Genomic DNA, 14,518 nt, shown 5'->3' with positions numbered 1-14,518 from the left:
GAAGGAAGGAAGGAAGGAAGGAAGGAAGGAAGGAAGGAAGGAAGGAAGGAAGGAAGGAAGGAAGGAAGGAAGGAAGGAAGGAAACCAAGAAATGGGGTCAGAAAAAGTCAGACGCAGCTGACACTACCAGTGTGATCCTAGATAAGTCACTCTGGCTCATGTGCCAAATGAAGGTGTTGGAGAAAATGAACTCTACGGTTCCATCCAGTTCCAGGTCTATCACGTGGACATAAATCTCAAAGGGACCTCAGAGATCCTTCTGGTTTGACCCCTCCAATTTACAGACGAGGGCACAGAGTCCAGACAAAGCCTTGCCTTAGGTTACAAAAGGGGAATGCTGGAGGTGGGGTTTCCTCCATGAATCTAGGATAACAAAGCTAAGGCTTCTTTCCATTCTTCTAGTTTTAATATTTTAAGACTAGGTAAAAAAGGTCCCGTTCGTTCCTCTCAAATAAAGAGTCAAAACGAACCCCTAAATCTGCCCCACTTTACAGGCTCACGCGCCTGTTTCTGAGTACACTCTCCACCTCACCCACCGGACTGCTTCTGGTCTCTGCACGGCACCCTTCCCTAAAGCCTCCTCCCTCGCAAGGGAGAGAGGAGGCGCGGTCTCTTTAAGGGGGGAGGAGGGGACCAATGGGAGACACCCACTCGGCCCAGAACCCAGGAGGAAAAAAAAGAAAGGCGGGGAGGGACGGGGCGGGGCGGATAGGGGCCCCCTCTCTCGCTTTCTTGCTAGCACGCCCTAACCCAACGGAATACACCATGGTCTGGCTGCTGGCGGCGATCGCGTGCAGGGGGGCAACAGGGCTCCGACTCCGCCTGGGGCCTCTCCTAAACAGCCCCCTCGGGCCCGCTGCCCCTTTCACCCCTCGCTTTCTGCTCCTTCTCGGGCCTGGTCCCATGCACGCTCAGATAAGCCTCTTGCGAACGGGAGGCAGCGGAGGCGGCGGCTGTGGCAGCGACAGTGGCAGTGGCAGCGGCAGCGGCAGCAGCAGCCGCCCCAGGAGCAGCGACGGCGTTAGCAGCAGCAGCAGCTTGGGGAGTTCCTGCCCCCAGGTAAGCACCCCACCGCCTGGGCTGCGCACCAGCCCGGGCTCACTGGGCGTAGCAGGGTATTCCTACTCCTCCCGGCTCATTTCTCCTCCCCCACCCTTCCAAGATCCCCAGGCTGAGGGCGCTGACCCCCACGAAGTCTCCTTAACTGCCCCACGCCGCACCCGCTCCACTGGAGAGAGATTGCAAACCCCAGGCTCCCTGCTTACCTCCTCCCCACCCCCACTAACCGGGGGGTATGAGATAGGAGCATACTGTGGTCCCAGGTATCCTCTGCTTTGAGCAAGGGGCGAGGGAAGGAAGAAAGGAAATAAATAACCATTTTTATTAGCTCATTTGGTTCTCATAACAAAGCTGTGAGCCAAGGGTTAGTTATCCCCATTTTACAAATAAAACAACCAAGAGAGAGGGTATAAGTGACAAGGTCGTTGTTTTTCAGTCGCATCCCGCTCATTGTGACCCCTTTCAGGATTTTCTTGGCAAAGACTATTGGAAAGTTTGTCATTCCCTTCTCCAGCCCATTTTACAGAGGAGATGAGAAAACTGTGGCAAGCAGGCTTAAGGGACTTGCTCAGGGTCACAAAACTAGTATCTGGGTTCCGACAACTCAGGAAGAAGAGTCCTCCTGACTCCAGGCCAGGCCTTCTACATCCCCTTAGACAATGCTGCTATCTCACACCTAGTAAGCTTCTAAGGTTGAATTTGAACTCGGTTCTGCCGGGCTCCAGAGTCTATCTGTACATCATATAGCTGCCTCTGAAGGAGATAAGTCAGAGTGGGACTGCTCACAATTAATGTTAAAAAAACAAACAAACAAACAAAAAAACACCAGACTTAAAAGGTCAACTTCCAGTCAGTAAGCATTTATTAAGCACCGGCTCTATCGGGGTACTGGGGGAAGAAGGGGACGAGCTTTACAAATATTCTTTTATTGCTTCTCACGACTGTGCCAGGTCGGAGCTGACAGGAACCCCCCTATTATGAGGAGGGAACTGAAGCAAACAGCAATAAAGTGACTTCAGGTGTCTTCCCAGCTCGAGGCCCAGCACTCTCCGTTCCCTGATCGCCCCTGATTAAAGATTTTGCTCCGGCCCTGTTTGCTCGGCACTCATGTACGGATGGCATTAGGGATCAAATAACTTCTGATGCAAGGGAAAGTGAGGTAGAGCGAAGGAGCGGGAGAGCTTTACACACAGACGGAGGATCCTAGGAAGACCCCAAGTAAAAGTTCGCAACCCAGAGAATGCGGGAGGAAAAGGTAGAAGCGTTTCAATGTTGTCAGCTGAGTCCTATCTTCAGGACCCCGGATGGGGTTTTCTTGGCAAAGATGCTGGAGTGGTTTGTCATTTCCTTCCCCAGCTCATTTCATGGATAAGGAAACTGAGGCAGACAGGGTGAAGTGGCCTGCCCAGACAGTGTCCAGGCCAGATTTGAACTGGAGAAGAGGAGTCTTCCTGGCTCACTGTGTCACCTGGCTGCCCTTGTCCCAGCCACAGAGTAGCCCTTTTTCCTGCCATTGAGGAATTTACCTTTTACTCTATACAGGTTACTTTAGGATAGATCTGTGGCTTTTGTTTTGTGGATGAACAGAAAAGAAAGACTAATTTAGCCATTTTTAGGATCTTGAAGATGAATAAAGATTCAAATGAATTCAACAGATAAGTGATAATGGGGAATTTTCTCAAAAGAAAATTGCAAACTAAAAATAACCAAATGGATTAATGTAACAAATCACTGATGTACTCCTCCTCCGCTCACTCCCCCAATTCAAACTTCAATTGGTAGGTTGGATCTTCAGAATGACAACTACTGGGTTGGGCTCCAGGCCTAGGCCAACCCTTTGGAGGAGCATTCTTAATATTGTAATTCACAAACCGGAAACATTGGACTTCCCAGAGAGTAGACTAATGCTGCCCAGACACTTTTTAAGTCATTTAACCTCTGAGATCCTCATTTTTTTTCCTTTAAAATCACAACAAAAATACCTATCTCAGAAGACTAATTTTTTTTAACCCTTACTTTCTGAATTAGAATCCATACTATGTATTTGTTCTAAGGAAGAAGAGCTGTAAGGACTAGGCAATGGGGGATAAGTGACTTGCCCAGGGTCACATAGCTAGGAAGTATCTGGGGTCATTTTTGAAGCCAGGGCTTCCCATCTCTAAACCTGGCTCTCAATCCTCTGAGCCACCCAGCTGCCCACCTTAGGACTGTTTTAAGAAAAGTATTTGTCAACTTGAAAACATTGTCAATAAATGTAATGCTAGTATCATTCTCTTCCTCAATGATCCTGAACAGTTTCAAAATAGAAACTAATATGTTGGGGGGGAGGGAGGAATAGTGAACTCTTGCCCAGAATTACCTCCTGAATTCAGAAAATATGTTTTAGCCCCAGCCCTGCCCTGACTGGAAATATTGAGCTCTCTACAGTGCCTCCCTCTGAGAAACAGACTGTGCTGATGACCCGTCCTCGTCCTCTTGTCTTTATTGTCTGAAGTTCACTGAGAACCTTGTCCAAAGCATCAGAAGGGATTTGGAGTGGGTTAAGCTGCCAGCATTCCAGCTGAAAGCCTTTGGTATCTAATCAGCCTCAAAGAATCATTCTTTTGTGTATAGGAATCTAGCTGTCTGGCCTGGAGGCTAGCCCTTTCTGTCAGCTCTGAGCTCCAGGTGGGTGCTGACGAGAACCTTCCTGGACCAGAGGCTAATGAAGAGCCCAAATGGTTGGTTAACAGCTTAGTAAAAGGTAGAGTAGAAAGACTGGTTGTGGCTGTATTGTCGAACCCAAAGGGCAAAAGGCTTGTTTTGAGACTCATGATTTCAGAATAAACTGTTGAGAACACAAAGTAACTTTGAAGTGCTTTTTTAAGTTGCCTACCCCCAAAAAAAACTTCCCAAAGAAGTCTCCAAGTAAGTAGAAGGCGGGAAATAAGTGTATATGATACACTGAAGCCTGAGAGCTACAGATAGCACCTGCCTATCTCCAAAGCCCTGGACATTTGAGAGTGCTGTGTATGTGACTGAGAGATTTGGCTCTTGATAATTCAGCTCTCTCTCCCTCTCCCCCCCCTCTCCCTCTCCCCCCCCCTCCCTCTCCCTCTCCCTCCCCCCTCTCTCCCCCTCCCTCCCTCTCTCTCTCTCCCTCCCTCCCTCCCCTTGCTCCCCCTCCCTCTCCCCACTCTTCCTCTTCACCCCCCAACCTGCCACAAGGCCAGGCTACTAGCTACAATGCTAAGCATATACAATCTAGTATTAGCATAAGTCCTTACATATATACAGTAGATATTCAGCTAAATGATAATCACTCAGCAGAAATGTAACTTTGGAAAGCAGATTTGAAATGATGAAGAAGTGAGGGATATAATTCATTCCTGATCAAATCTAAATTATTGAGTACAGAGTGGGTAGATTAACTTTACCTAACATCTAAAGGCCTTTTATAGTATTTTGTGAAGAGTTGTATGATTCAGCTACATTATAAAGGACACCATCTACTAGTCCTTTCTTGCAAACATTAAATGCCTTATAAAGGATGGATGAGGGAAAATGAATTTTTTAATCTCTCCCTTCTAAATCAGGGTTTCTTAATCTGGGACCCATGGACTTTTCAGGAATCTGTAAATAAATTTCAAAGTGTCCATGGACTTAGATAAGAAAAAAGATTAAATCTTTATTTTCACTAACCTTTACATGAAATCCAAGATTTCCTTCAATTAAAAAAAATGTTCTAAGAAAGTGGCTGTGTTTTTTGCCAGTCACAGGAGTCTATTACACAAAAAAGGTTAAGAACCCCTGCTATAAACTATCAAATTGTCTGTCATTCATCTCGAATCTTAAAAGCCTTGCTCTTGATTTGTAAGAGAATAAGGGATAACTGAAACATCATGTATCAGAATTATACCAATCCTGTAGTGAAATGTCATAGAAAGAAGAAAGAATCTTTGGAATGCCCAAAATATCATAATAGACTGGATCCTTACTTTTCCCAAAAAATGTGGGGGAAACTACTGGAGGCTCCTTAGGACTTGAATTTTTTCTGACTACTTACAGTATTTTTTTCCTTTCTTTTTTTTTGAAGCTCTGGATTCTGACTGTAATGTTCCTAGAAGTTTTCATTTATGAGTTTTTTGGTTTGTTTGGGTTTTTTTTTAACCCTTACCTTCCTTCTTAGAATCAATATTGTGTATTGGTTCCAAGGCAGAAGAGTGGTAAGGGCTGGGCAATGGGGGTTAAATGACTTGCCCAGGGTCACACAGCTGGGAAGTGTCTGAAACTAGATTTGAACCTAGGACCTCCCACTCTAGGCCTGGCTCTTAATACACTAAGCTACCCATTTATGAGTTTTTTCAAGAAGTGACTGATGAATTCTTTTCTTGCAGTATGATATCTCAGGTCTTTTTTTGCCCCCATTCATGGCTTTCAAGTTGTGCAGTTTCTTAAATTTCTGCTCCTTAAACTCTTTGCCAGATCGTTTGTTTTTGCCACAAGATACCTTATATTTTCTTTTATTCCTTCAGTCTTTTGACTTTGTTTCAATATTTCTTATTGCCTCATGGAGTTGATGACTTCTATTTGGGCCATTTTAATTTCAGAAAGTCTGTTTGTTAAGTAATAAAGGTTTAGACCTTTTGTATCAAACTGTTAGCTATTTCTAATTCTTCTGTAACTTTTATTTCTTTTCCAATTTCCTTAGTCTAGCCCTTTTATTCCTTTATTTAAAAAAATTTAACTTTTGCTCTTGCTTCACCTCTTCCAGGATTTTTAGCAGAATTGGTACCCAGGCAATGTTTTCCTTGAGGTTTTACTTGTAGGTGTTTTGAAGTTATGCTTTCTTATGGATTTGTGACTTGAGCATCCCTTTCACCATAGATCTTTACTATGAGATTCTTTTTTTGTTTGCTAATTCTTCCAGCCTACTTCTTGACTTCTGACTTTTATATTAGTGCCAGGCTCTGAGTACTTCTGGAGGCAATGTGTGGGCTGTTCCTGCTGCTGCTTTCTTGAGGCATTAGATTTTGTTTTATTCAAAGATCTCAGGGACAGCTCAGACTGGGGAACCTCCAGAGTAAAGTCTGAGCTTTTTTCCTCTGCTCTGAGCTCTTCAAGTTCCTGGTCCAGATTTGGGTCTGAGCAATGTGCCTGTGGTCTGATCCTGGTTAGGTTTCCAGTAGATTGCTGCTGGACTCTACCACCTCTCAACCAGACAGACATCTCTTGCAAGTTCAAGGTGACAAAACTTTAGGCTTCCTTTTACTCTGGGATTCAAGCCAATTCCTGGGACCAGACACAAAAAAGGAATTAAGGAACTTGTTCTTTACTTAGCACACAATTTAAAACCCGCAATCCTTCCCTAGGCACAAGTCCCCTCCTAGATCTGTAGCCCAGAACCAAACCAAATAACTTCCATTTATCCTGTTTCTGCACCCTGCACAGACCCTGACCTTGTCTAGGCCCACACATCTTCTCCCCTATTCTGCTTGATTCTCTTCTCCCTATCATCCTGAATTTTCTTTATTTTCCTGCTCAGAATAGAAGATGCCCAGGTAATCCTGATAGTCCTTTTGCCTCAGAAAGGCTCATCTTATTTTTACTTCTGTCTATGAGAAATGTCAAATAGCTGCGTCTCAGTTTCATACCCCACTCTCCACTTCAAGATCCTAATTCCAGGTCCCTACAACCCTCTCCTAGAAAAAAGTAAGAAAGGCCTTCTGGGGTCACAGACCAGAAATCAGATATCCAGTGTGATTGGCTGACAGCGCTGGGGAAAAACTTTGGAAGAATCTACTCCATCCTGCTGTCATTCACTGTTACAACCTTTTTATATAGAAACTTGCCTTTTTGAGAGCTCCCTCTCAGGTATCTAGAGCTCCTCCCCAAAGGAGCCTTGATTCTACTGTTTGTTTGATGTCTACTTCTGACCTGATACTTTTACAGTCAATGCAGTTGAGCTATATTTCAAGCACAGCCTTAGGGAAAACAGTCACTGGTTTGGGAGCAAAGTCGGTATATGGAAGTAACTGATATGTACTCACAGTCGCTCCATACCTATTTTGAGGGTCTCATAGACTTCAAGAAGAAAGCTAAGAATTCTTGGAGGTAAAAATGAAGACTATATTCCAAACACTGAGGACATCCAGTACAAAAGTGCTAAGGGGATATGTTGTATAGCAGTAACAGCAAGCAAGTCAGTATAATAAGAGAGCATTTAAAGAGAATAATAACCCAATCATAATAAAGTTTATTCATATTTTTACAACTAACGCATCCTACATTTCACATCTTGATTTGATATTTTCTTTACTTCAGCTTTTTTAAATGTCTTAACTATAATTCTGTGAAGCAGATTTCTTGTTGTCATTTTTTGTTTTTACCATCTTTATTTCCAAATATCTACCTTCCTCTTCTCCCTCTCCATCAAGAGACAAAGAATTGGGACAAAAAATAAAAAAGAAAGTGGAGGGCGTGGGGTGCAGATTCCAAGCCTAATCATGATCCACATCCCTAATTTCCCACCTCTTCAAAGATGAGATGAAGTCCCATTTTTAAGTGTCCAGTCTTGATGGCCATTATACTTACATTCACTTAAGAGGGGGTTGTGCTTTTCATTTACAAGTCTGTTCTCATTATATATATATATATATAATTTTACTGGATCTGCTAACTTGACTTTGAATCAGTTTATGTCACTATTCCTATTCTTCTCTAAGATCATCATTTCTTATAACATAGCAATATTCTATTACATTCACATACTTACAGTTTATTTAATCATTTCCCATTCAATGAATATCTATCTTGCTTCTAATATTTTACAACCACAAAAAGTGTTACTCAGGATATTTTAGTATTTCTCAAAAATGTATTTCTAGCTTTGACCTCCTTGGGGTGTATACCATAGGCTAGATGGTTAGATGATATATTAGAGGGAGCACTAGACCTATTGTCAGAAAGATCAGAGATCAAATCCAGCCTGAAACACTCACTGTGAAACCTGGGCAAGTGACTTAGCCTTGCTTGCCTCCGTTTCCTCATCTATAAAATTAGAATAATGAGGATAATAATAGCACCTAACTGCCAGGGCTGTTATGAGGATCAAATAAGATATTAATTAGAAAGTGCTTAGCACAAAGTAAGCTAGTATATGCTCTCTCTCTCTCTCTAGAAGCTAGACCTTCTCTGACTCTCAGCCCAGGGTTTTTCCAATTTTTGTGTACTGACTACTTCACACAATTTTTTATGGGATCTAATGAGATAAGGTGTCCCAAAGTCCTCTATACAGGGTCAGGCATTATTCTTCTTATACCTATTATCATTTCTAACCTTTCTCCTGTTTGTGCATAGGACCCGAAGAAAACAGAGACAGCACTCACAGACTCCGGTGTTGTGGATGAGAAAAAGCAAAGCAAATCCCAGCAACTGAAAACCGTTTTTAAAGAATATGGAGCCGTGGCTGTTTCATTGCATATTGGGATCTCGCTACTATCTTTGGGAATAATCTACTTGATTGTTTCAAGGTGGGACTCTGATTTTGAGAATTTCATCAGGAACAGAGACAAATGGATAGTGGGCTAACTGTGGAGTCAGAAAAACCTGGGTTCAGATTTCAAATACATGGACTTCTGTGTTACTGAACAAGTTGCTTAACCTCTGTTACCTCAGGCAGTTCTCTGAGATCATAAATCACAGAGAAGGTGCTAAACCAAATTTCGTAAGCACTGAAATCTAGGGGTTGGTTCCACCCTTTCCTTCCCCCTCCTGCTTTCTTCCCATAAAAACCTCTCATGAGAACAGTTATCTAAATCATTTAATTATTTAAAGCTATTCATGACTTTTGATCACTTTTTGGCAGCATACTGTCTTTCCAATATAGCAGAGCACTTGACTTGAATACAGGTCTTATATAGAATCCTACAATTTAGGGTTGTTATTTATATTTTACTTATTATGTTTAATTCTTCATCATGGCTGTTTGTATGTGGTTTACCCCAAATTAGAATGTGACCTCTTTGAGGACAGGGACTACATTTTTGCCTCTCTTTGTATACCCAGTGCTTTGCATGGTGAGTGCTTAAAAAATATTTTTTGACTGTCTAATAACAGCATTTCCCTGATGTGGTTGTTGTGAGGATCAAATGAAATTATTTTTAAAGTATTTGGTAAATCTTAAAGATAAATATTTAATAATAAATAAACATATATATACACATACATGTGTATGTATATGTTAGCTGCTATCATAATCACCATTGTCAGTATTATTTGAGCCTTAGAAATCGTCCAGATCACTTCCTTCATTTTACAGAGAAGAAAAATGAGACCAGACCCCAAGAGATTGATTTGGCCCAGGATAACATAGGAAGCAGAACCAGTCAGAATTTGAACCGAGGTTCTCTGATTCCAAGTCCAGTATGCTTTCCATAGATCTTCCTGCTATGCATTCCCACGCAGTAGCAAGATGTGTACCTTCCCTCCCGCCTCTCTCCCTATGCCAACCCCCAACCAACTCCTAACCCAGATGAAGGCTCTCAACATACAGATGTGCACTTTCCAATATTCTCTCTCTGATAACTTCTCTTAACTTCTTCTCATTATCTATAAGCTCTAAAGGGAAGTCTTTTGTTTCTTCTTACTTTCCTTAACTCTAAGCAAGGATAACATATTTGCATTGCCTTCCTTAAAGGGTTACTGTGGAGTATAAAGTGGGATGATGTAAATTAAAGTGCTTTATAACCAAAATGTACCATATTGATTTATACTGTCAAAATGACAAGCATATGAATAACAATTGTGAATTCATGCTGACTAACTTAGTTTTTAGTCATCTGGCTCTTCTCAGCACACCACTGCAGGAAAGTATTTCTCTCACAGTTAAGAAGCTTCTAATGATAAGTATAATTCCCAAGAAGGGCCCTGTTGTGATAATGATATTTCTTCTCTTTTTCTCTTCCAGTGGCGTGGATGTATCTTCCTTTCTCTTCAAACTAGGGCTTGCAGAGTCGTTCCATAAATCTAAGATTGTCACCGGCACAAGCACATTTGTAATGGCCTATGCTGTTCACAAATTGTTTGCTCCAGTAAGGATTAGCATCACGTTATTTTCTCTGCCATTACTTGTCAGATACTTTCGGAGAGTGGGTCTTTTTAAGGCCCCAAGCAGCAAGCCTTGATTCATTAACCAGACACAAACTTGTCTTTTAAGTCTTAAGCTTTTGAGGTGTGTGTGTGTGTGTGTGTGTGTAAGTATATGTAAAACAAACTCTATTTATACTCTGCTATAAGAATTTGATATAAAAGAAATTCTCTCTCTCTCTCTCTCTCTCTCTCTCTCTCTCTCTCTCTCTCTCTCTCTCTCTCTCTCTCTCTCTCTCTCTCTCTCTTCTCTCTCTCTCTTTCTCTCTCTCCCCCTTCTTCCCTCCTTCCCTCCCTCCCTCCCTCCCAGACTGGGATTTAATGGTGTTGCTGAGTTAAGTATCCAGATTATCACCTTCTCTGGGCCTCATTTCCCTGTTGGTAAAATGAGAGGGTGGGCCTAGATGATCTCTAAAGTCCTTTCTGATTCTTACATTCTGTGATAGAATAAATGTCTGTATCTTCTCTAATGTCAGCAAAACTTAAAGGAATCAATGCTGATTCTCAAACACAAAGTTACTCCGTATTGCTTTCAGGAGGTTGATGAATCTACAAAAGCTTCAGAGGGGGCTCATCTCTGAGTGAGTTAATAAAGAACAGTGATTGAAGCTTACTTTTAGAAATCCTGCCTTTTCTGATACTTGGCACACTGCCTCTGGCTAAATGTGGAATATTGTTTCTGCAGAACAGCTGCACTTCTATGATTAATGAAGGCAAATTTGAGGTTTGACACCATATAATCAGGATCCAAATTAGCAGCTACACTTTAGTGACACTCATTAGTTTTGTTTTGGAACATTTAAAAAATAGTTCCTGGTAATGTTTACTTTGTCTTCCAACAGAGCACCTTGGAATGTAAATATTTCAGGACGCTGCCTTACTTTCATTAAGTTTTTCAGTGGATCTAGGCCCAGCTGCTCAGTGTGTTCCTTTTTTCAGGTAAACTTAGGGGAATGTTTTGTTTTGTTTTGCTTTTCAGTAGTAGCTGTGGCAATACAGGGCCCTTAAGCATTATTTATAAAAACCAAGAAATTAAAGGGATGATCAACCTATCTGGTTTTTCCTGGAATTGAGCTAACCATAAAAGATCATGTATTTTGAGGCCTTTCAATGTTAAGCCTAACAAAGAGAGAGAAAAAACTCACCAAGTAGTAAGTGAGAATTTGACCCTGACATTTGCTTTGAATATTGTCCTTGTTGAGGTATAGCTAAGTCCCCACTTTGTAGCTAGATGGTGCAGTGAGTCAGGATCTCAAGTACAGATCCTGCTTCAGACACCAGCTGTATGACCCTGCAACCTTTTTCTTTCTCATTTTCCTCATCTGAAAAAACATAGACAAAAATAGCACCTAACTCCCAGAGTTGTTGTGGGGATCATATAAGACAAATATATGTGAAATATTCAGAATGAATAATTAGAAAACTTTGGACTCTGAAGGAAAAATTGAACTTTAGTTATAAAAATCAACTTGCCAGGTGGATAATTTTAGATGCTTTGCAAACCTTAGCTATTATTATTGCTCAAAAAATTACTATGCAGAATTAGATTATTTTTCCCCTAGTTTTTCTTTAAAGCAATTTATCTTGCTTTGAGTAGATACACTTGGTGTTCCAGATTTCAGGGAATTGTTTTTGTTCTAAAAGTAGGTCAGCTAAAGCAAGGATAATTTGTGAAGTGGTTAAAGACACTAAGAAATAGACACTTTCCTGTCTGCTTTGTCTAGAAGAAACCCCTGAAAGGTTTGGGTTTGGTTTTTTGTTTTTTGGGGGGGGTTTTTGTATAATAAAAGGGGTATGTGTCAGAGTAATAAGTGAAATTGTACTTCTTGCCCTTTCATTCCACTCCCATTTTACCTGCTATACCACTTTCAAAGATTCAGATGCTTAAAGAAGAACTGAAATCTCCAAATGCCTTGAAGGACCAAGTTGCATCAATTGATGTAATGTTTCTTTTTCTTTTTAATCAATGAAGCAAAAAAAATAGTAAAATGAAAATTTTTATTTAAAAGTATAATTACGATAAATTTTTTGTATCAACTGATAAATCAGATTCTAGTATTAAGGATTGTGAGGAGTCCCTAATAAGAATGTTAAATAAAATACTTTATATTTGAAAAGTAGCATAAGCCACCTTGTGGTATACTCTGCTTCAGAGACCCATGATTCTATTAGTGCAGTGGATACAGGCTTTACTAATGTAAAGTATAGCTGTTACACGCTTTTTAATAAACTGTTGCATGAATTTTTGTGGCTGAAAAAATGAAATACATGGTACCCCATGTACCACTGATAACTACATTCAGGCCATCTCCAGACTTATACTAGAGTTTTTCCAGCTGTTGAAGATCTGAGTAAATGAACAAGAAAACTTCATTTTTTTTTTAATACTTACCTTCAGTCTTGGAATCAATACTAAGTACAGATTCCAAGGCAGAAGAGCTGTAAGGGTGAGGCAGTTGGGGTTAAGTGACTTGCTCAGGGTCACACAGCTAGGAAATGTCAGATCAAACTGAACCCAGATCCTCCTGTCTCCAGGCCTGGTGCACTATCTACTGAGCCACCTAGCTGCCCTAAGAGAACTCTTAAGTAATTGCAATGGTGATTACAATATTATCTTGACAAGAAATATCTATCTGAGCCACCATTCCATTGCATTTTAATTATCCTTTCTGTAGTCGAGAAGAATGAAAAATAAGAAAATCTTTGGACTCTGAGGAGAAATTGTACTTTAGTTATAAAAATCAACTTGCTTAATATATAATTTTATATTTTCATAGTTGATTTTCAAGGGAATAACAAACAACTGGACTTTGTTCTGCTTCTGAGAACAAACCAAGCCATTTTAAATTTTCATTCTGTCTTTGGGGAAAATTGAATGTATAAATTATATGAAATATGTATAGAAGAGGCATTTTTGTAAAAATATGTAAGGCATATTTTGCATAATGAGAATATTTTTAAGCCCAACAGTAATTGTTTCTGACTTAAGAAGCAGAAGAGACTATATTGTACTATGAGTGTTATAGAATTACAATAAAATGTTTTGTCAGCACCTGTTTGGTTTCTTTTTTGGAGATTATGACCTGAACTTCAAGAATGAATTTAAAAGGGCTGGAAATGAAATCAAGAGATCTGAGCTGGCTTCTTGGCTCAGAGAATACCTAGAAGACCTTCAACAAATCACTTAGCCTCTCTGGGCCTTGGTTTCCTGATCCGTAAAATGGTCTGGATGCCCTCTAATGTCTCTCCCAACTCTAAACCTGTGCTAAAAGCCACAAAACATGGCAAAAGGATATGGGCAACATTTTAAACCAGTGGTCTCCAAAATGGCTGGGGTGGGGGGCATCTGACAAGTGTGTGATCAATCAAAGGATAGAAAGATGGGTTACAGCTACACCCAACTGCTACTGAGGTTCTCCATAGCAATAACTATGACTACATAGTTATTTGCCATTTGGAAAATTCTAACTCTTTTTTCTTTCTCCTGATCACTGAAAGCACCCTTTGAGGAACAGGCTCTACTCCTTAATAAGAGACTCACTTCCCCTCTTAGTTTTATGTGAGATAGTAAGTCACACAGGATAACCCAGACATAGATGGGTTGTGATCTACATTAGAGATCTCCTTGCATTATCTTTCCCAACCAAACCCATTCCTCTTGCAGACGTCCCTATTACTGTTGTGAGAATTATCATCCTTCTAGGCACCCATGTCTATAGTTTGTATCATCTTCAGCTCTTTGCTCTCCCTCACCCCACAAATAATCCAGTTATTTGATAAATTGTCATATCCAGCTTCATAATATCTCTTGAATCTGTTTCCTTTTTCTTTATGAAATGGCTACCAACTTAGTTCAATCCCCCATTACTAATGACCTGGATTACTATAAACCCTTCCGAAAAGGGTTTTCCTTTCTCATTCCACCTGACTCCAACCCATCCTTCACAGAGCCACAAGTGACTTTCCTAAAGTGGAGATCTGACTGTCTCTCTCCTACTCAAACTCCTGGGGATTTATACTAGGATAAGTATTAATTCATCTTTACCAATTTTGATTTTAAACATGTTTTCTGATGTGTGTAATTATTCAGTAGTACATGTATAATTTATAAATAAGTAAATAATACATTTTCAGATACATAACTCAATTTTTTTCCCTAAGGGGGTACATAGACAAGTTTGGAGGCCATTATTTTAAATATAGAAAATTAGGCTTTTTACAAACTAACATTTGCTTTCATTTAATTTTTTTATCTGCAACACTGTTTTAGTAAAACTAACTTTGGGAGAAAAAAAATTAGTTGTCATTGCCTTTAAAGTTACCTTTCCAGGGC

The 14,518-nt window shown here is 40.5% G+C and overlaps 1 protein-coding gene across 1 annotated transcript; it reads left to right on the top strand.

The window, feature by feature from the left end:
• Positions 1–643: 643 nt before the first annotated feature.
• On the top strand, positions 644–13,237 carry FAM210B (family with sequence similarity 210 member B). The gene is made up of 3 exons (XM_007475689.3): positions 644–1,059; positions 8,398–8,570; positions 10,007–13,237. Exons 1-3 carry the CDS (start codon positions 766–768, stop codon positions 10,221–10,223), a joined length of 684 nt encoding a protein of 227 aa, XP_007475751.2. The 5' UTR covers positions 644–765; the 3' UTR covers positions 10,224–13,237.
• Positions 13,238–14,518: the final 1,281 nt, after the last annotated feature.

The sequence above is a fragment of the Monodelphis domestica genome, chromosome 1, assembly GCF_027887165.1.
Source record: "Monodelphis domestica isolate mMonDom1 chromosome 1, mMonDom1.pri, whole genome shotgun sequence".
NCBI classification, from domain to species: Eukaryota; Metazoa; Chordata; class Mammalia; order Didelphimorphia; family Didelphidae; genus Monodelphis; species Monodelphis domestica.
Note: the sequence above shows the minus strand (reverse complement) of the source record. Positions and strands in the feature narration are given on the sequence as shown.